The sequence below is a fragment of the Notolepis coatsorum genome, assembly GCF_963971535.1.
Source record: "Notolepis coatsorum genome assembly, chromosome: 16".
NCBI lineage: Eukaryota > Metazoa > Chordata > Actinopteri > Aulopiformes > Paralepididae > Notolepis > Notolepis coatsorum.
This window is the reverse complement of record NC_140180.1, coordinates 3,679,150-3,700,608: the sequence shown is the minus strand read 5'-3', so window position 1 is coordinate 3,700,608 and position 21,459 is coordinate 3,679,150. Positions and strand designations below refer to the sequence as shown.

Sequence of the window (21,459 nt, the reverse complement as noted above, 5' to 3'; positions counted from 1 at the left end):
GTTTGGGTCTGAGAGTGTGGCTGGTCTGCTGTTCTGCAGCTGGATACTATTGGTTTGTTTTGGCAAAATTCTTCTGCTCTGTGTGACAATAAATAAATGAATGATGATATGCAATTTAAAACCAAAACTAAGGCCTCAGTATGAGTTTAAGACGTGAACATGGTCATGTTTGTTGAATAAAAAAAAATAAAAAAAATAATTTTGATCGGATCGGGAAATATCGGTATCGGTAGATACTCAAAATCACATGATCGGGATCGGATCGGGAGCAAAAAAACGTGATCGGGACATCCCTAGTAGTCATATATATTTACTAACCAGCGTGTGTTGTAGTATATATTTACTAACCAGCGTGTGTAGTCGTATATATTTACTAACCAGCGTGTGTAGTCATATATTTACTAACCAGCGCGTGTAGTCATATATATTTACTAACCAGCGTGTGTAGTCATATATATTTACTAACCAGCGTGTGTAGTCGTATATATTTACTAACCAGCGTGTGTAGTCGTATATATTTACTAACCAGCGCGTGTAGTCGTATATATTTACTAACCAGCGTGTGTAGTCATATATATTTACTAACCAGCGTGTGTAGTCATATATATTTACTAACCAGCGTGTGTAGTCGTATATATTTACTAACCAGCGTGTGTAGTCGTATATATTTACTAACCAGCGCGTGTAGTCGTATATATTTACTAACCAGCGTGTGTAGTCGTATATATTTACTAACCAGCGCGTGTAGTAGTATATATTTATTAACCAGCGTGTGTAGTCATATATATTTACTAACCAGCGTGTGTAGTCGTATATATTTACTAACCAGCGTGTGTAGTCATATATATTTATTAACCAGCGCGTGTAGTCGTATATATTTACTAACCAGCGTGTGTAGTCGTATATATTTACTAACCAGCGTGTGTAGTCATATATATTTACTAACCAGCGTGTGTAGTCGTATATATTTACTAACCAGCGCATGTAGTCGTATATATTTACTAACCAGCGTGTGTAGTCGTATATATTTACTAACCAGCGTGTGCAGTCATATATATTTACTAACCAGCGTGTGCAGTCATATATATTTACTAACCAGCATGTACATATTGTTTTGCGCTGTGGATAAAAGAGATGTATAAAAGCACCATGTGGAACAGAATCAAGAATCAAGGGGCGGCTAAGTGTTGGCAGTGTTAGGGGTGGGAAAGCTGGTGGGTGGGGATTGGACGTTGTGGACAGCGACTCCTACAGGTCGGTTGGTGCGCCTGTACAGCAGAATCAGGAAGTATCGGGGGCAGCGTGAGCCTCCCACGCGTTACTCCTCGCCGCTGAGAGATCGCGCTGTTCAGGTGAAAAGATGCGACGGCTGCCTCCTCGTGTACCGAAGGGAGGGGACACGTGATGCAAGGCTTCGTCCTCACTGCAGCCGACCAGTGGGAGGCATGGTCTAGCAACGTTCGAGACAGGGGAGGGTAGAATTGAAGGGAGAATTGGCGAGGCGAAATTGGGATGGGAGAAAAATAAGGAGAAAAAGTGGATAAAAAAAAATCATAGAATCAAGAGGTTTATTTGTCACATACATACCAGGGCATACAGTGAAATGCGGGTGGTCATGCCTGCATCGATTGTGCAATAATAAAATAGACATAGAAAAAAAAAATAGGTAAGACACAAGATGTGCTTGATAAAAAAAAGACATGTACACTACTATACAATTTACAATTTTAACTCCGTAATTTTTTTTTTGTATTTTATTTTTTTATTATTTTTTAAACAAACATATAAACAAACATGACAACACACGATAAGATATACAAGCATTAATTGTCAGGGCACATCCAATGAGATCACATTTTAGTTAGTTGTCTTATATAAGATATACCCCTAATACCTGTTATCTAAAAAACCTACACACATATGCTCAGCTCGAACCCCCCCCTCCCGGACCCCACCTTGAGAAGTACCCCTATCCCTCGCACCTAACAGACACTACCATTATAAGCTAGCTTTTATTCTCTCCACCACTTCTAACCACATTGACATTTTGGATTCATTGAGACCCAGAATTCTTGCTGTAGATATTTCTTGATAAATTACATCGAGATATGTAAGAAACCAAACTTTACGGCACATTTTTTCCGGTTGAAACCAGCGTGATGCGATCAGCTTTTTAGCTACTGTGATACCCGATAAGACCAATCTCTTTAGCTGTGGATTCACTGCAAACTCAAAAACATCATCAACTCCGTAATTTTTATACTTAATGTGTCTAAACTATACTATACAATACCTCCTTCCTTTAAAGTGACTTTTCCATTATTTAAAGTGACATTTTGTTTGAAGTTAAAGAACGACGTGTCTGTGTCCCCAGTGGCTCGCGGAGGGAGGCGGCCTCAGAGTCCGGAAGGTTCTCTGTGCCTCGGCGGCCCGGCGGCGACACCCGGCGGCAGGGAGCGGGTCCAGGAGGAGGAGGAGGGGCCCTCCACCCCCCCGAGGCCGCGCAGGGGCCGGCGGCGGGCGGACGACGCCCTACTGGACCACTGGGGGTTCGGGACCCCTTCCCCCCCGCCGCCGCCGCCTCCCCCCCGCCCCTCGCCCGCTGCCACCCCCCCGCCCCCCGCCCGCCGCCCCAGGGGGAGGCCGCGCACCACCCCCCTGCCGGAGCCGGAGGAGGACCCCGAGCCCAGCGGGGGGGGCGGGGGCGGGGCCAGGACCTCGCCGGACGCAGACGGAGACACTCCTCCCGCCGCCGCGCACAACAACAAGAAGCGGAGGCGGTGCCGCAGCCGGAAGTACCAGAACGGGGAGTACGTGGTGGAGGAGGGGCGGGACCAGGCGGGCTCCCCGGGGCGCGAGGCGCGAGCCGCAGGTACCGTCGGAACACTGACCTCCAAACAAATCACAATATAGAGCTCCGTCAAACGGAACGATCGTAATATGAAAAGAGAAATGATAAACAAAAGTCACAAGAGCAATGTAGTTAGTTAGTTGTTCAAAGAAGGAGTAGAGGGAAGCTACGCTTATTGATCCCTACCCCCCTGACGTTTACATTTTCTCTTCCATTAGTTTTACTTGATATAACATCATTTAGTATAATACATTATATAATATATTTTTTACTTATAGTACAAAAAGAAAAAACTTGACGGCGGTAAATACAACACAACGCTACATAACACAATATAACATAACTTCTTTTATCCGCATTACTCATTTCTATATTTCTAGACGGTGCAGCCGCTCTTATTGTGTATGAAGTGGAGCTGACCACGCTCTTATTGTGTATGAAGTAGAGCTGACCACGCTCTTATTGTGTATGAAGTAGAGCTGACCACGCTCTTATTGTGTATGAAGTGGGGCTGACCACGCTCTTATTGTGTATGAAGTAGAGCTGACCACGCTCTTATTGTGTATGAAGTGGGGCTGACCACGCTCTTATTGTGTATGAAGTGGAGCTGACCACGCTCTTATTGTGTATGAAGTAGGGCTGACCGCACTCTTATTGTGTATGAAGTAGAGCTGACCACGCTCTTATTGTGTATGAAGTAGGGCTGACCGCGCTCTTATTGTGTATGAAGTAGAGCTGACCACGCTCTTATTGTGTATGAAGTGGAGCTGACCACGCTCTTATTGTGTATGAAGTGGAGCTGACCACGCTCTTATTGTGTATGAAGTGGAGCTGACCACGCTCTTATTGTGTATGAAGTAGAGCTGACCACGCTCTTATTGTGTATGAAGTAGAGCTGACCACGCTCTTATTGTGTATGAAGTGGGGCTGACCACGCTCTTATTGTGTATGAAGTAGAGCTGACCACGCTCTTATTGTGTATGAAGTAGAGCTGACCACGCTCTTATTGTGTATGAAGTGGAGCTGACCACGCTCTTATTGTGTATGAAGTAGAGCTGACCACGCTCTTATTGTGTATGAAGTAGAGCTGACCACGCTCTTATTGTGTATGAAGTAGAGCTGACCACGCTCTTATTGTGTATGAAGTAGAGCTGACCACGCTCTTATTGTGTATGAAGTAGGGCTGACCACGCTCTTATTGTGTATGAAGTAGAGCTGACCACGCTCTTATTGTGTATGAAGTGGAGCTGACCACGCTCTTATTGTGTATGAAGTAGAGCTGACCACGCTCTTATTGTGTATGAAGTAGAGCTGACCACGCTCTTATTGTGTATGAAGTAGAGCTGACCACGCTCTTATTGTGTATGAAGTAGAGCTGACCACGCTCTTATTGTGTATGAAGTAGAGCTGACCACGCTCTTATTGTGTATGAAGTGGAGCTGACCACGCTCTTATTGTGTATGAAGTAGAGCTGACCACGCTCTTATTGTGTATGAAGTAGAGCTGACCACGCTCTTATTGTGTATGAAGTGGGGCTGACCACGCTCTTATTGTGTATGAAGTAGAGCTGACCACGCTCTTATTGTGTATGAAGTAGAGCTGACCACGCTCTTATTGTGTATGAAGTGGAGCTGACCACGCTCTTATTGTGTATGAAGTGGAGCTGACCACGCTCTTATTGTGTATGAAGTGGAGCTGACCACGCTCTTATTGTGTATGAAGTAGAGCTGACCACGCTCTTATTGTGTATGAAGTAGAGCTGACCACGCTCTTATTGTGTATGAAGTAGGGCTGACCACGCTCTTATTGTGTATGAAGTGGAGCTGACCACGCTCTTATTGTGTATGAAGTAGGGCTGACCACGCTCTTATTGTGTATGAAGTGGAGCTGACCACGCTCTTATTGTGTATGAAGTAGAGCTGACCACGCTCTTATTGTGTATGAAGTGGAGCTGACCACGCTCTTATTGTGTATGAAGAAGTAGAGCTGACCACGCTCTTATTGTGTATGAAGTAGAGCTGACCCCGATTAGTGGAATAGTCGACTAATCGATCGAAAGGGGCCGTAGTCGACTGCCAACCTCTTAGTCCAATGCAAAAAAAAGGAATAAAAATAATATTATAATATTTTTTTTGTATCGTTCTTTCCAAAAGCAAAGAGGCCTAGAAGCGTGGCTAACGCTAACGGCGCACATACCAGAGAGGCTAACTGCCTAAGAAAACGGGCACAGAGGCACTGAAAGAGGATTTCACCCGTCTAATGAACACACTATAGACTAGACCAGGGGTAGGCATTGGGCAACCCTAGGCAGTAGGCACGCGGGGGCATTTTCATAGGCACAGGGGGCAGCAGTAAAAAAATAATAAAAAGAAATATATATATATAATTTTTATTTATTTTTTTGCTTTAAAATATTATAGTGAAATATTTTGCACTGTTGTCGCATTTATCTTGTTGAAATCCTCCCACCGGTTCTTTTTACTACCACCTATTTAATTGAGACCCTTTATTTGTTTATTATTTCAATTGAACTGGAAATACATTGCTACATCATTCAGTAACATTTGCAGAGCCTTATAACAAAAACATTATTACGGTCACCATTGTGACCAGTGGGATTAATCAACACATTTTATTATTTATTTTTCTATTTCATTGAACATTGCACATGTTAAAAGCCATTTTTTTTACTCAAAATGTGAGTATTACCAAGTCAACTTGTGTTCTTAAAACAATGACAATAAACATAGTTTTATTAGGTTGAAATAATGTGGTTGTGTACTTATTTTTCTGTTAACTTATTATGGATTGAGGGTTGATACAACCATCATAATAATATTGTTAATAATAACAATAACAATAATGATGTAATAATGTAAAAATGATCATTAAAAAGACCTGATTATGAGAAAAAAAATTACGATGCATGGAATATTGTTGAGGCACACTAGTTACAACTATATTTCAAACAGGCACTCCATGTCCAGGAAGACTAGCTGGTTGCTATCGCACCAGCTAATGGGGATCCCTAATAAAATCAAATCAAAAATCAAATCAAATCAAATGTCAAAAAGGTTGCTGACCCCTGGACTAGACAAATATCAAGATGTATCGTGATATCCTGGTGTTCTTTGAGAGTGGTTTTGAAGGAGGGTAGTGATTCACATTCCTTTACAGCTTTGGGTAGGGCGTTCCACATTGATGTGGCATAATTGCGAAACGTGTTTAGTCCCTTGTTTGAGCCGAATCTGGGTTGAACATGATTTGTGGAGCTCCCTCTGGTGTTGTGATCGTGGTATTCACTGACCTTTGGGAAGTATTTCGACATGTACATGGGCATCCCAGTGGTGAAAGGAGATGTGAAAAGGAGAAGAAGAGAGAGAGATGGAGAGAGAAATGGGAGGGCTGGGGTGCTCAGGAGCAAGAGAGAGAGAGAGAGAGAGAGAGATAAAGGGAGGGCTGGGGTGCAGGAGAAAGAGAGAGAGAGAGAGAGATAAAGGGAGGGCTGGGGTGCTCAGGAGCAAGAGACAGAGAGAGAGAGATAAAGGGAGGGCTGGGGTGCTCAGGAGCAAGAGACAGAGAGAGAGAGATAAAGGGAGGGCTGGGGTGCTCAGGAGCAAGAGACAGAGAGAGAGAGATAAAGGGAGGGCTGGGGTGCAGGAGAAAGAGAGAGAGATAAGGGGGAGGGTGCTCAGGGAGAGGTGTGAGGTTTCTCACGGAGGTGAGGTGAGGGAGGGCTGCCGTCCTGAGTGAGCGCTTGATTCTCTCTTTAATTGAATAAAAAACACTGCGTTGTCCAGCCATGGGGGGGGGGGGGGGGGGGGGGGGGGGGGGCGATGCAGCCTGGCTCTCAGGAGCTGAAATAATATGAAATGTTTTTGTATTCAAGATGTTGTTTTTTGCGGGGCTACCGTGAGCTTGGTCTGTCTGGCTTGTATGGAACGTGTGAGAATTGAAATGTATTGTTATTGTTTTCTTTCTAGTGTGGTCGAGGAAACTGTTTTCTTTCTAGTGTGGTCGTGGAATTGGTATTAGATTTAGCTAAAGGTCTTTAAAAAGTCTTACATTTAACTTTGGTAGGGGTGTGGCTACAGGGGTGTGGCTACAGGGGCGTGGCTACAGGAGCGTGGCTACAGGGGCGTGGCTACAGGGGCGTGGCTACAGGGGCGTGGCTACAGGGGCCGGCTACAGAAGCGTGGCTACAGGGGCGTGGCTACAGGGGCGTGGCTACAGGGGCGTGGCTACAGGAGCGTGGCTACAGGGGCGTGGCTACAGGGGCCGGCTACAGGGCCATGGCTACATGGGTGTGGCTACAGGGGCGTGGCTACAGGGGCGTGGCTACAGGGGCATGGCTACAGGGCCATGGCTACATGGGCATGGCTACAAGGGCGTGGCTACAGGGGCGTGGCTACAGGGGCCGGCTACAGGGCCATGGCTACAGGGGCGTGGCTACAGGGGCGTGGCTACAAGGGCGTGGCTACAGGGGCGTGGCTACAGGGCCATGGCTACAAGGGCGTGGCTACAGGGCCGTGGCTACAAGGGCGGGGCTAGTGTCATCTGACCGTTAGACATCCATCTCCCCTTCCAAGCTGATCTAGCTTCAAGAGAGACCTCATGGTCACATGACATGATGGAGAGATGCATCAGAGAGATGAGGCTCGAGCTGGAATCGTTCCTCCCGGGGCGTCGAGGCTGGTGGTCTAGGGGCAACAAGGGAAATTAGTCCTCAATCAAATTACCTTTCATTTACATTTCAAACCTGTATTTAAACTCAGAAGACAACTGAGGTGTCCCTCATTTACAGTCATGCGAGTGTATGTACAGAAATAAGTAAAAAGAAAAAAATAAGAAAAGCATATAAAACCACACAACAATACGACAACAAGACGAGGCAAAAAGTAAGGATAACAATCAATTGAAACACGTACAACTTGTTTGGAGATCAAGGTTTTAAACTCTGCAACAGAGGGGAGAATCAAGTTTTTTTTTTTATTCTTTTGATAAAAAATTAAATATTTATTTTTCTTTCACACATGAACAAGACAAAACACAATACAGTAATAATAAAGAAGAGTTCACAATACAACAACAACAATAATAATAACCACAATAATGACAGTAAATAGAATAATGAAAATAATCATTTAAATAAACTGAATAAAAACATAAAACTACATTACCAAAGACATTTCAAAAGACATTTCACAAAAAACAAAAATAATCTCAAGCTTTAAGGACTGTTGGAGTTCATTCCATGGGCTAGAGCAGGGGTCTCAAACTCGCGGCCCGCGGGCCAATTGCGGCCCGCGGGATGATATTTTGCGGCCCCCTACTTGACATCAAAGTTTAGTGTTAGTGCGGCCCGCGCGCAACTTGTTGCCGAGTCGTTGGAAGTTTTATTTATTTGATCACTTGTAGGTTACCATAGCGCAGGCTCATGACAGCAACGTTAAGTTAGTGACTTGGTTGAAACGTGATTCCGGAGTGATACCAAGTAAAGTGGAAGGCAAATGCATCCTCGCTAAATCTCCTCTGACTGCGAACAGTGCTCTGTCCGGCTGCACTGCCACTGTCTGTCTGTGTCTGTGTACGGGTCTGGTCCAATCACATTCAGCGTCTTGTCAGAGTTTCTCCCCCCCCCCCCCACCCACAGTCTGCGAATCAGAGGCAGAGTAGGGCGGGTCTTCACGGAATGCGTGTCGTCTCTTTCAGTCCGAGTCAGAGCAGAGAGTCGACAGCGCATCTACAGTAGCCTTGCTCCCAGTTTTATCTCTGTGAGATAAATGTAGCTAGTTTCGCCAGCAGGCAGGCAGCAGAAAAATATGGGATCTTCAAAGATGGCCAGTAAAAGAAAAGTCGACTGCAATTCAAAGGTGAATGGACTGAAAAATATGCGTTCATCCTGAGTCCAGCACCAAACCAATGTGACTAATATGCCAAGAAACGGTAGCTCTTGTGAAGAGTGGCAATTTGAAACGCCACTACGAAACAAAACAGTTATTTTGATGCAACCTTCCCTCAAAATTCAGTGCTAAGAACCACACAAATAAATGGAATGAAATCATCATATCAAGCTGCAAGCAGAATTATTGTTAAATCTATGTCACAACGAGAAAAAGCAACCATTCTCTCTCTCTCTGATGCATACATAATAAAATAATTTATGACTGAAGTGATGGAGATGGCCATGAAATACTGGCTGGTGATTTGACTAAACAGCTTTGTGATAGAATAAAAAAAAATGCACAGTGCATTTCCATAGCTGCATGTGGATGAGTCCACTGACACCACTGAGAAGCCTATGTTCTAAAGAACCGTTCATGTTCTGAAGAACCGTTCATGTTCCGAAATGTTATTGCTAAATATTGAGAAGATTGGATCAGTTGTACTTTTTTTTTGGAATACTTGAAACTCTTTTTTTGTGGAATAATATTATTTGATGCGGCCCAGCCTCACCCAGACTCTACCTCCAGCGGCCCCCAGGTAAATTGAGTTTGAGACCCCTGGGCTAGAGGCACCTTAAGGGACCTTAACACTTTGATTGCCCAACCCGAGTTTTCTCGGGTTTACCCCCCGCGGGTTGAATGCCCATCACGAGAATATTCGTTTTTTTTTAATTTATTAGCGATCTGAATTCATACTTCATCAACCGAGTCTACCTTTGGAAAATCAGCCACCCCAGGCGCTCAGATGTGAAAAAAGCGCCCCCTATCGTCTCCCAGATGGTAATTCACCCTTTTGGATTGGACTCAATGAAAATGAATGAGAGAAAAAAAACCCGGACTCCACATTTTACTTCTCACTCATGCAACCGGCGTCGATCAGCTTCACTCTGGACCCTCAGAGCAGCGGGGATTATGTGTTTTTACAGTATACGCGTGTGATCAATAAAAGGATAGATTTTTTCGAATGGCGATCAGGAATTGGAATAATCCATTTGGATACCATCTGATCTCAGGTAAGGAATCTATGTTACCAGTCTTAGGATAATCAGACCCGTTTTCACGGAGATATAAGCTTTTATGTGATTATGTGATATGGCTGTTTGACTCTAAGAGCGATCAGGAACTGAGAGAATCGATTTTCAGCGCGCGCCACCAGCGTGCACTGCACACGCACACATATACTATCGATAATCTAGCGTTTATTTGAAAACTATTCATAAATAGGCCGATAAATGACAACGTTCTAGAATATTACAGTACGGGGCGATTATCATGGAATCCTCTTTTTTCTCCGTGAAAACGAGGGGTTTTCTAAATGCTATGAAACGGAAATGAACCGATAAAAAAACAATCTGCTTCGACAATGTTGACTGGAAATAGGTCATTGATAATGCGAAGGGCAGATTAGACACATAATTTAAATTTAAAACATAGATTAGGCGATATTAACGTTAACATTGGAGTGGATGTGGGCATTCAAGCACTAAATGAGCGCCCCCTGCTGGGCATTCAAAGTGTTAAGGACCAGCCAGTCTCTAGAACGGGTTCTATAGGTTCCAAAATTCAATTCCAATAATGATTTAGAATAAGGAGGTAGCTTACCAATAAGGAGGTAGCTTACCAATAAGGAGGTAGCTTACCAATAAAGAGGTAGCTTACCAATAAGGAGGTAGCTTACCAATAAAGAGGTAGCTTACCAATAAGGAGGTAGCTTACCAATAAGGAGGTAGCTTACCAATAAAGAGGTAGCTTACCAATAAGGAGGTAGCTTACCAATAAGGAGGTAGCTTACCAATAAAGAGGTAGCTTACCAATAAGGAGGTAGCTTACCAATAAGGAGGTAGCTTACCAATAAGGAGGTAGCTTACCAATAAAGAGGTAGCTTACCAATAAGGAGGTAGCTTACCAATAAGGAGGTAGCTTACAAAAGAGGTACCATACCTGAAGATGGCGGTAGTGATGTGAGCGTGGCAGATCAGATCAAGTCTTTCACCTGGTAGAAGAAACTTTGCTCCTGATATAAACCAAGTAATGTACAGTAAATCTCCAGGGTCTAGTTGAGCTGCGTCGTGGTGAGTTTGGCTCAGTGGCTGCAGTAGCTTCCTCTCCAGGGTCTAGTTGAGCTGCGTCGTGGTGAGTTTGGCTCAGTGGCTGCACTAGCTTCCTCTCCAGGCCAGGTCTAGTTGAGCTGCGTCGTGGTGAGTTTGGCTCAGTGGCTGCACTAGTGCACTAGCCTCCTGCGTTACGTGCAGATTTGCCTAAAACATTATATCTTTCATTGGCTTCCTATTGTGACTCTGGGTGAGGTAGAATATAATGCATCATATCTTCATAAACCTCAGAATCTGCTGTTTTGTGGTATTATATGACATGTCACTGTAGCATTATGCTACAAGACTTTAGGGTTGAAAAGTAAGCAGAAAATGTCTCTTGTGTGCGCGCAGGCTCACCCCGTTTTCTTGTACCCCACAGTTTGAGAATCACTGGTTTAGCCTGTGTGTGTGTGTGTGTGTGTGTGTGTGTGTGTGTGTGTGTGTGTGTGTGTGTGTGTGTGTGTGTGTTATGTGAGAGAAAAAGAGAGAGATAATTTCCTGAGAGCAGTTTCACATTTTAGTCAGAGAGAGTGAATTAGTGCGTCAGAGGCATGTTTTAGTTTATGTCCAAGGCTCTCTTTACATTCTCCCGTAAATGTACACGGGGGGGGGGGGGGGGGGTTGTTAATATAAGATAAGGGCCTTGAAACGGGGGCCCCCTGAAACTCAAGGCCACCTATTGATACGAGACATAACAGAGTGAGGAAGGTGAAGGTTAGCGGCCCGGTAACGGTACAAGACGTTTGTGAGAACGAGGCCTCCACTGAGATCACACTCTCGTCGTACAACAGCGTTACTAATTCACCAGATGTTTTACCTGCTCAAATAAACGCCTAAAAAGATTGAGAAAAAAAAGGGGGATTTTGGTAAGAACAATTTGGAATAAATAGAGACGTTTTTAGGAAGGACGGGTCATTTCTACCATATTGATGCGGCCAGTTGGAGTCGGGGGGTAAATTATTCCATCTCTGAAAATTTGATTTCATCCGAGACAATAAGGGACACAATTTGCTGAAGAAAGGGCATAATATTCACCCCAAGATATGACTGGCACAGATGATTGAATGAATGAATGATCATTACATTTTATATAGTGCTTTTTTCTAGACACTCGCACTCACCACAATGTAGGGTGGAAATTGCTTCCTTCACCACCACTGTGTGTAGCAGCACCCAACATTGGGCTACGCACTCAGGCTCAATGGCTGCCATACACACACTGGCACCCGGCACACATCACACGACACACAATGGCTGCCATACACACTGGCACCAGGCACACATCACACGACACACAATGGCTGAAAGGCTCAGGAGACGGGGATTGATATCAGCCAATTAAGGGGAAGGGATGATTAGGTGGCCCTCGATGTCAGAGACCTGATTAGGAATTTTGGCCAAGGTGAATAGCTAGATAATAATATAATATATCCACTTTTTTTTGTTTTGAATGAATCAAAGCTTATCATCACATGTCCATGGTGTCCCGTTTTATTATTTGATTCCACTTCTCCTGCCATCCAGTCCTACGGCTGGGCTCCAGAAAGTCACATTAGGATTCTATTCAAATGAAGTAGTAGTGTACCGGCTTGTCCTACATTCTGCGGCCTGCTGCTCTGTGCTGATTCTATACCACCTTCTGTTCCTGCAGACTCGCGGACCGACCCGAGTCCCGCCGGTGGCGGCGCCAGTCCAGAACCCGCTCCCCGGAGACCCCTGGTCACCCGCTCGGCGGGGGCCGGCCGGCACCACCAGGAGAGCGAGGCGTCCCCGGAGCGCCACGACAAGCCGGCGGGCAAGAGGAAGTTCAAGAGCAAACACCTGTGTGACGAGGAGCAGAAGGGGGTGAGACTTCTTACACATTTAGTCGTTTCGCTCAGTGGTTCTCAACTGGTCTCGCCTCGGGACCCAACATTTTCCTTAGTCATTAAGTCGCGACCCAAATTTTTTAACCACTATGATTTATTTCAAATATATATATATATATTTTTTTGCAGTAATACACAATCTTTCATGCACTGTTAAAAACATGAAATAAACACAAAAAAGTGCAACTAGGGCTAAAAACCCAATGAAATAAAATAATAATAATAATAAATAATATATGCTTCTTAGCAGACTTCTTAGCTTAACATAACACACCTAAGTTTGGGGGAACTAATGGGATAACTGGGGTTGCAACAAAAGTGCAACTAGGGATAAAAACAATGAAATAAAATAATAATAATAAATGCTTCTTAGCAGACGTCTTAGCTTAACATCCCAGGGAACTAATGGGATAACTGGGGATGTTGTTTGCTCCTGACAAGAGTCTCAAAGTCTGGGGTGATGGTAGACAAAGCAACTCTGAGGTCATGCTCAATGTCCAATCTGTTCCTCTGCTCTGTCTTCAGCTGGACCAGAGCTGAGAAGCCACTTTCACAAAGATAGGTAGTACAACAAAAATAATTATATAATTTTTTATTTATTTTTTTTCACACACATCCGCGACCCACTCAAAATGGCCCCGCGACCCACTTTTGGGTCGCGACCCACCAGTTGAGAAACACTGATTTAGCTGAACGCTTTTATCCAAAAGCCACTTACAGGTTCTGTACGGCAGGTCAGCAGGAAGGGCACGACTCTGACCGCTGAGTAACCATGTTCATCGAACGGTGTTGAAACATGGGCGCTGCCGTGTTGAGTGCAGAGTAGTAGAGACATGTTAGTATAGTAGGTAGTAATATAGGCCAGGAAGATTAATTAGTGGAAGAGTGCCTGGATAGTAGAAGACGGTAAGAAGGTTCGCTTTATTTTCTTCAGATTTCTCAGAGACACAGGGCCGCATTGAGATCCTACCGCGGACACGTGAGCTTACCGCGCCCCCTTGTGGCCGACACCATACATGGAATTTATTATTTCACTCGTCACGGCAGCTGGTCTTTGCACGGCACTGGCTGTGCGGAGCGTGTAATCCTCGAGCTGCGGCCCGACCCACACGGCTTCCTCTGTACCCTGCTAACCCCTGTCACCACGATGACATAATAACAACGTCCTACCTCGTACTCTACTCTACCCATATAACTCTGTATGATAGCATGTACATGTACAAAAGTGCTGTATATACCGTATATATACATTTATATATTTATATTTACCACATATATATATATATATATATATTATATATATCCATATCTCTCTGAATATACCTGCATATAATCCTTCTATATACCTACTTATACACCTGCATATAACTCTGTATGATAGCATGTACAAAAGTGCTGTATATACCGTATATATACATTTATATATATATATATATATATATATATATATATATATATATATATATGAATATATATCTCTGAATATACCTGCATATAATGCTTCTATATACCTACTTATACTTATACACATATAACACATAACTCTGTATGATAGCATGTACAATAATGTTGTATATACCGTATATATATATATATATATATATATATATATATATATATATATATTTATTCTTACCATATAATAATAAATAATAATAGATTGGATTTGTAATGCACTTTTTGTTCGCTGGGATCCCAAAGTGCTACACTACATGGTTAAAACAGTTAAAAAAAATAGAAATAAAATAGTTATTAGTAAAACAAATAAAATAAAATACAGAATAAAAATAAGATAAAAATAGAACATAGTTAATTAAAAACATAGTATAAACAGACAATTTTAAAACAAAAGCGCAATAAAATTAAAATAAAAAGCTAACAGTCAAAGGCCTTTTTGAACAGATAGGTTTCCACATCTGTCTGTACATACCTGCATATAATCCTTTAAATGTCGGTACATATCTCTTACTAGTTACACTGCTGGCCAGTATGACTTACTACCATAGTGTCTTTATACCTGTATCACTGTACATATTAATACTACAACTCTGTACATACTTCTGGTTAGCACTATTACTCAGTAGTACTCATTTATATATTTCATACCCAGTTTAATCACCTGTACATTGTATATTACTATCACACTTTACTGTTACATTTGCACTCTGGTTTGGATGCCAAACATCTTTTTGTTGTACTGTACTTGTGCTGCATGATGACAATACATTAGAATCTAATCTAATCTAATCTAATCTAATCTAAACCTCCAGCTGAAGACCAAGCGGGGGGGCAGCTTGGCTAAGCGGCAGCGCAGCGTCCTATTGGCTACAGACGAGGACGGCCCCGACGCCAAGAAGCCCGCCGGCCTCCCGGTCTCTCCGAAGGCCTCGCCGGCGGCGTCGCCTCCGGCCAATAGGAAAGGCTCGTCGTCGTCGGGGAAGGGAGGCGGAGCCGCCGAGTCTCCGCCCAGAAGGCCGGTCCCTCCGGAGGTCCGTCGGCTGATCGTCAACAAGAACGCCGGGGAGACGTTACTGCAGCGGGCCGCCCGATTGGGCTACCAGGTAGAGGCTCCGCCCACTGACCTGCGTCCATTCTGATAGGATGAGATACCAGGTAGAGTCTCCGCCCACTGACCTGCGTCCATTCTGATAGGATAAGATACCAGGTAGAGTCTCCGCCCACTGACCTGCTGCGTCCATTCTGATAGGATAAGATACCAGGTAGAGTCTCCGCCCACTGACCTGCTGCGTCCATTCTGATAGGATAAGATACCAGGTAGAGTCTCCGCCCCCTGACCTGCTGCGTCCATTCTGATGGGATAAGATACCAGGTAGAGTCTCCGCCCACTGACCTGCTGCGTCCATTCTGATAGGATAAGATACCAGGTAGAGTCTCCGCCCCCTGACCTGCTGCGTCCATTCTGATAGGATAAGATACCAGGTAGAGTCTCCGCCCACTGACCTGCTGCGTCCATTCTGATAGGATAAGATACCAGGTAGAGTCTCCGCCCACTGACCTGCTGCGTCCATTCTGATAGGATAAGATACCAGGTAGAGTCTCCGCCCACTGACCTGCTGCGTCCATTCTGATAGGATGAGATACCAGGTAGAGTCTCCGCCCACTGACCTGCGTCCATTCTGATAGGATGAGATACCAGGTAGAGTCTCCGCCCACTGACCTGCTGCGTCCATTCTGATAGGATAAGATACCAGGTAGAGTCTCCGCCCACTGACCTGCTGCGTCCATTCTGATAGGATGAGATACCAGGTAGAGTCTCCGCCCACTGACCTGCGTCCATTCTGATAGGATAAGATACCAGGTAGAGTCTCCGCCCCCTGACCTGCGTCCATTCTGATAGGATAAGATACCAGGTAGAGTCTCCGCCCACTGACCTGCTGCGTCCATTCTGATAGGATGAGATACCAGGTAGAGTCTCCGCCCACTGACCTGCGTCCATTCTGATAGGATGAGATACCAGGTAGAGTCTCCGCCCACTGACCTGCGTCCATTCTGATAGGATAAGATACCAGGTAGAGTCTCCGCCCACTGACCTGCTGCGTCCATTCTGATAGGATAAGATACCAGGTAGAGGCTCCGCCCACTGACCTGCGTCCATTCTGATAGGATAAGATACCAGGTAGAGTCTCCGCCCACTGACCTGCGTCCATTCTGATAGGATAAGTGTGGTGTGTTGTGGCCACGACACGCTCGTTCTGATTGGTTTGTCAGACGACATGAAGACTAGGCCGTTGATTTATCAGGTCAGTCAGTCTCAGAATACGAAACACGAACACGTTTAAATGTGATGAATGCGTGTAAAACCAGTGGTTCTCAAACTACGGGTCGCGACCCAAATTATTCCTTAATTCCACGTTGAAATTACGCGATACATTAACACTTTGAGTGCCACGGACGCTTTTTGTCGTTAGTTCATGCCGCCAGTTGAATGCCAGCAACGCTATATAGCGTTTGTTTGTCGTTTTTTTTTCTTTTTGCTTTATTTTTTAGCGTTTATCGCTTTTCTGGTCAAGCATGACCGACAGAAACAGGTTGAAATGGGATGTAGAGCAGGGGAAGACATTCTGAGAAATGACGGCGGGTCCGGGAATCGAACTCGTGTCCCCCAGATCCGTGACGAGCACGGTTTTCCCCGACGCAGAAATAGCGCTGAGATATGCGGTGAGCTACGGGAGCTCCCCTTGTCGTATTTTTTTTATTAGCGATTTGAATTCATATTTCATCAATCAAGCTGCAGACTCCATTGGGAAAATACCGCCCCCTATCGTCTCTCCCTGTGGTACTGCACCCCATTGGATTAGACTGATGGGGGGGGGGGGGGTCCAGTTTCCTCATTTAACTTTTCCGTCAAGCTATCTGAAGAGACCGAAGTGATTGCCGAGCCGCAAAACAACGTGGAATACATATTTACAGTACCCAGCGCTGAATCAATAAACGCGATCGATATTTGGAATGGCGATCAGGAATTGGAATAATCTTTTTGGGAGAACATCTGATCTGAGGTAAGCAATTTATTTGACCAGTCTTGGGGTAATCGGATCTGTTTTCACCTATATATCAGCGTTTGCCCCATGTGTGTGTGTGTGTGTGTGTGTGCGATCAGGAAATGAGAGAATATATTTTTCAGCCCGCTTCTCTAGCGTGCATAAGTACACATATACTATCGATAATCTAGCGTTTATTTCAAAACGATTCATAAATAGGCCGAAAAATGACAACGTTTTTTGTGTATTCCAGAATATTCCAGTAAATGCCGTTTATCACGGAATCTATATATTTTCCTGAAACTTTCAAGAAAACAAGGGCTTTTCAAAATGCTATAAAACGGAAATGAACCGATTAAAAAAAAAAACAATCCGTTTCAACAATGTTGACTGCAAACAAGTCATTGATAAGCGACGGGCAGATTCAAGTCAAGTCAAGTCAAGAGTTTTAATTGTCACGGCATACAGGTATACAATGAAATGCGGGTGGTCTTGCCCGCAACGATGTGCAATACAGTGGTACATATAATAGAATCAAAAGAAGAAACAACATTGTGCAGTAACAGATAGCAGGTAACATGGAGTGACATCTCGGTATCTGTACATAGTTATTTACAGCGCATGTGTGACATGCTAGTTAGCTTTGGTAGTGCAATACACTGTTCCTGTTATTCTAATTTAAAGTGACCTTTCCTTTGGCCATAAGTGTGCGTGTGTGCGACATGAGTGTGTGCCCGCTCATGTTAAAGTGTTAAGTGGCTGCTCGTGTGTGAGCGTGCACAGTGTGCGTGTCGTGTGTGTGTTCATGTGTGCTTGTGTGTGGACAGTTCAATGTTCTGAGCACTCAATGTACATTGTTCATGGCTCTGATGGCCTGGGGGAAGAAGCTGAGCCTAAGCCGCTCTGTCCTAGTAGCTGAGATTTGCAGGCGTCTGCCTGACCTCAGCAGCTGAAACAGGCTGTTATTGGGGTGGTGAGGGTCTTTCATTATCCTGCAGGCTCTGGATTTGCACCTCTTGTTGTATAGAACCTGCAGGGGGGGTAGTGCAATACCCGTGGTACGCTCGGCTGAGCGCACCACTTTCTGTAGGGCCTTCTTGTCCTGTGCCGTGCTGTTTCCATACCAGGCAGTGATGTTTCCGGTCAGGATGCTCTCTACAGCTCCTGAGTAGAAGGACTGGAGTATCTTCCCCGATACTCGGAACTTCCTTAACTGTCTCAGGTGGTAGAGACGCTGTTTCGCCTTCTTTACTACTGTGCCTATGTGTGTTGACCATGTCAGGTCCTCTGAGATGTGGACCCCCAGGTACTTGAAGCTGCTCACCCTGTCCACGGTAGCCCCGTTTATCATCAGTGGTGTGTGTGTCTCCTGCTGTCCTCTCCTATAATCCACGATCAGTTCCTTGGTTTTGCCAATGTTCAGGAGCAGGATTAGACACATAGCCATAATTTAAGACATAGATTATGCGTTTAGAGCGCTATCATTGAAGTGGGTGGTGGCATTCAACGATAAATAGTGCACGCCACGCTGGCAATCAAAGTGTTAAGTGTGGGGTCCCCAAAAAGAATCCTAAATAAAATGGGCTCGCGGGGCGGCTAGGTGGTGTAGTGGGAAAGGCGCTTGCCATCAATGTAGGAGACGCTGGGTTCGAGCCCAGCTCTCCGCATTGCCATCAGCTTGGCTGGTCGTTCATACTAATACAATTGGCAGTATTAGGGGGTGGGAAGCTGATGGGTGGGGATCGGACGTTGTGGACAGCGACTCCTACAGGTCGGTTGGTGCGCCTGCGCAAGCAGAATCAGGAAGCGACGGGGGCGGCGTGTCCCTCCCACGCAGACCACCGACGCTGAGAGATCGTGCTGTGCAGGTGAAAAGATGCGACGGCTGCTCGAGTCCTCGAGTACCGGAGGGGACATGTGATGCAAGGCTTTGCCCGCATTGCAGCCGGCTTGTGGGAGGCATGGCCTAACAGCGTTCGAGACAGGGGAGGGTAGAATTGGACGATACGAAATTGGGATGGGAGAAAAATAGAAAAATGGGAGAAAAAGTAGATCAAAAAAATAAATAAAATGGGGTTGCGGTATAAAGAAGTTTGAGAACCCCTGGTGTAAACAAACAGTGGCTCGGGAGGTAGAGCAGTCGTCTGGTAATCCGGAGGTTCCCGGATCAATTCCCCGCTCCTCCCGGGCAGCGTGTCGACGATGTGTCCTTGAGCAAGACACTTAACCCCTATAACTGCTCCCGATGAGCAGGTTGGCACCTTGCATGGTCGCCTCCGCCGTCGGTGTGTGAACGTGTGAGTGAACGGGTAGAAATGTTGAGGAACAAACTGTAAAGCGCTTTGGATAAAAGAGATATATAATATAAATGTACCATTTGACGCCCCTCACTTTCACTTTGGACACTGTAACCACGTCTTAACACTACACCATATTTGATCTATTTATTACTAAAAGATTTGCACTATATCTCTACCTAATTCTTAGCATTTTTGTACTTTGGTTTAACTTTTTTTTTACTGTATGAAGCACAATCTCAGGGGGCTCATACAGAACCAAGCATTTCACTGTAATGTACATGTACCTTATATGTGACAAATAAAACACTATCGGTTATATTATACGTTAAAATAACACTTAGATTCCAACCGTATGCGAGTTACCAGTGGGGGTGTGACGGTACACAAAAACCACGGTTCGGTACGTACCTCGGTTTTGAAGTCACTGTTCGGTACGGGTTTTCGGCACAGTGGGGGGGACGTTTGGCTTTCCACGTTCCACTCAGGGGTGATGATGTAGTGTGCAGGAACTAATTGTACTTGTAGGGCTGTCAACGAATATTCTATATTGAAATTAATAATCCTTTTGAATTCAATTCTGCACGTGCGACGCCGTGCGTTGGTTAGTGGTTAACGTACCGTTGTATTCGTTCGGTACACAGCCGTGCTGAACCTTAGGTCCAGTACTGAACCGGTTCGGTACGGAGTCGGATACGTGTACCTACCTTTACACCGCTTCTACCACTGACCACTGCGGTGCCGTACCTCTTCTCCTCAGGACGTGGTCCTCTACTGTACTCTACTGTACCCTACTGTACTCTACTGTACTCTACTGTACCTCTTCTCCTCAGGACGTGGTCCTCTACTGTACTCTACTGTACCCTACTGTACTCTACTGTACTCTACTGTACCTCTTCTCCTCAGGACGTGGTCCTCTACTGTCTCTACTGTACTCTACTGTACTCTACTGTACCCTACTGTACCTCTTCTCCTCAGGACGTGGTCCTCTACTGTCTCTACTGTACTCTACTGTACTCTACTGTACCTCTTCTCCTCAGGACGTGGTCCTCTACTGTCTCTACTGTACTCTACTGTACTCTACTGTACCTCTTCTCCTCAGGACGTGGTCCTCTACTGTCTCTACTGTACTCTACTGTACTCTACTGTACCTCTTCTCCTCAGGACGTGGTCCTCTACTGTCTGGAGAAGGACGTGCGGGAGGTGAACCGGCGCGACAACGCGGGCTACACGGCGCTGCACGAGGCCTGCTCCCGGGGCTGGACGCAGATCGTCCAGGTGCTGCTGCACCACGGGGCCGACGTCAACTGCAGCGCGCAGGACGGGACCAGGTGAGCTAATATATACTGCAGGACGGGACCAGGTGAGCTAATATATACTGCAGGACGGGACCAGGGGAGCTAATATATACTGCAGGACCAGGGGAGCTAATATATACTGCAGGACGGGACCAGGGGAGCTAATATATACTGCAGGACCAGGGGAGCTAATATATACTGCAGGACGGGACCAGGGGAGCTAATATTATACTGTAGGACCAGGGGAGCTAATATTATACTGCAGGACCAGGGGAGCTAATATTATACTGCAGGACGGGACCAGGGGAGCTAATATATACTGCAGGACGGGACCAGGGGAGCTAATATTATACTGCAGGACGGGACCAGGGGAGCTAATATTATACTGCAGGACGGGACCAGGGGAGCTAATATTATACTGTGGGACCAGGGGAGCTAATATATACTGCAGGACGGGACCAGGGGAGCTAATATATATACTGTAGGACCAGGGGAGCTAATATATATACTGTAGGACCAGGTGAGCTAATATTATACTGCAGGACCAGGGGAGCTAATATTATACTGCAGGACGGGACCAGGTGAGTTAATATTATACTGCAGGA

The 21,459-nt window shown here is 45.2% G+C and overlaps 1 protein-coding gene across 3 annotated transcripts in view; it reads left to right on the top strand.

Annotated features, from left to right (window-relative positions):
• The window catches only part of bcorl1 (BCL6 corepressor-like 1), a 67,475-nt gene that overhangs the window by 26,263 nt on the left and 19,753 nt on the right, over positions 1-21,459 (top strand). For all 3 annotated transcript variants that reach the window (XM_084331831.1, XM_084331832.1, XM_084331830.1), the window contains exons 5-8: positions 2,375-2,872; positions 12,541-12,734; positions 15,028-15,318; positions 20,721-20,887. In XM_084331831.1, coding sequence (XP_084187957.1) covers positions 2,375-2,872; positions 12,541-12,734; positions 15,028-15,318; positions 20,721-20,887 — 1,150 coding nt within the window. The remainder of the gene's footprint in view (positions 1-2,374; positions 2,873-12,540; positions 12,735-15,027; positions 15,319-20,720; positions 20,888-21,459) is intronic.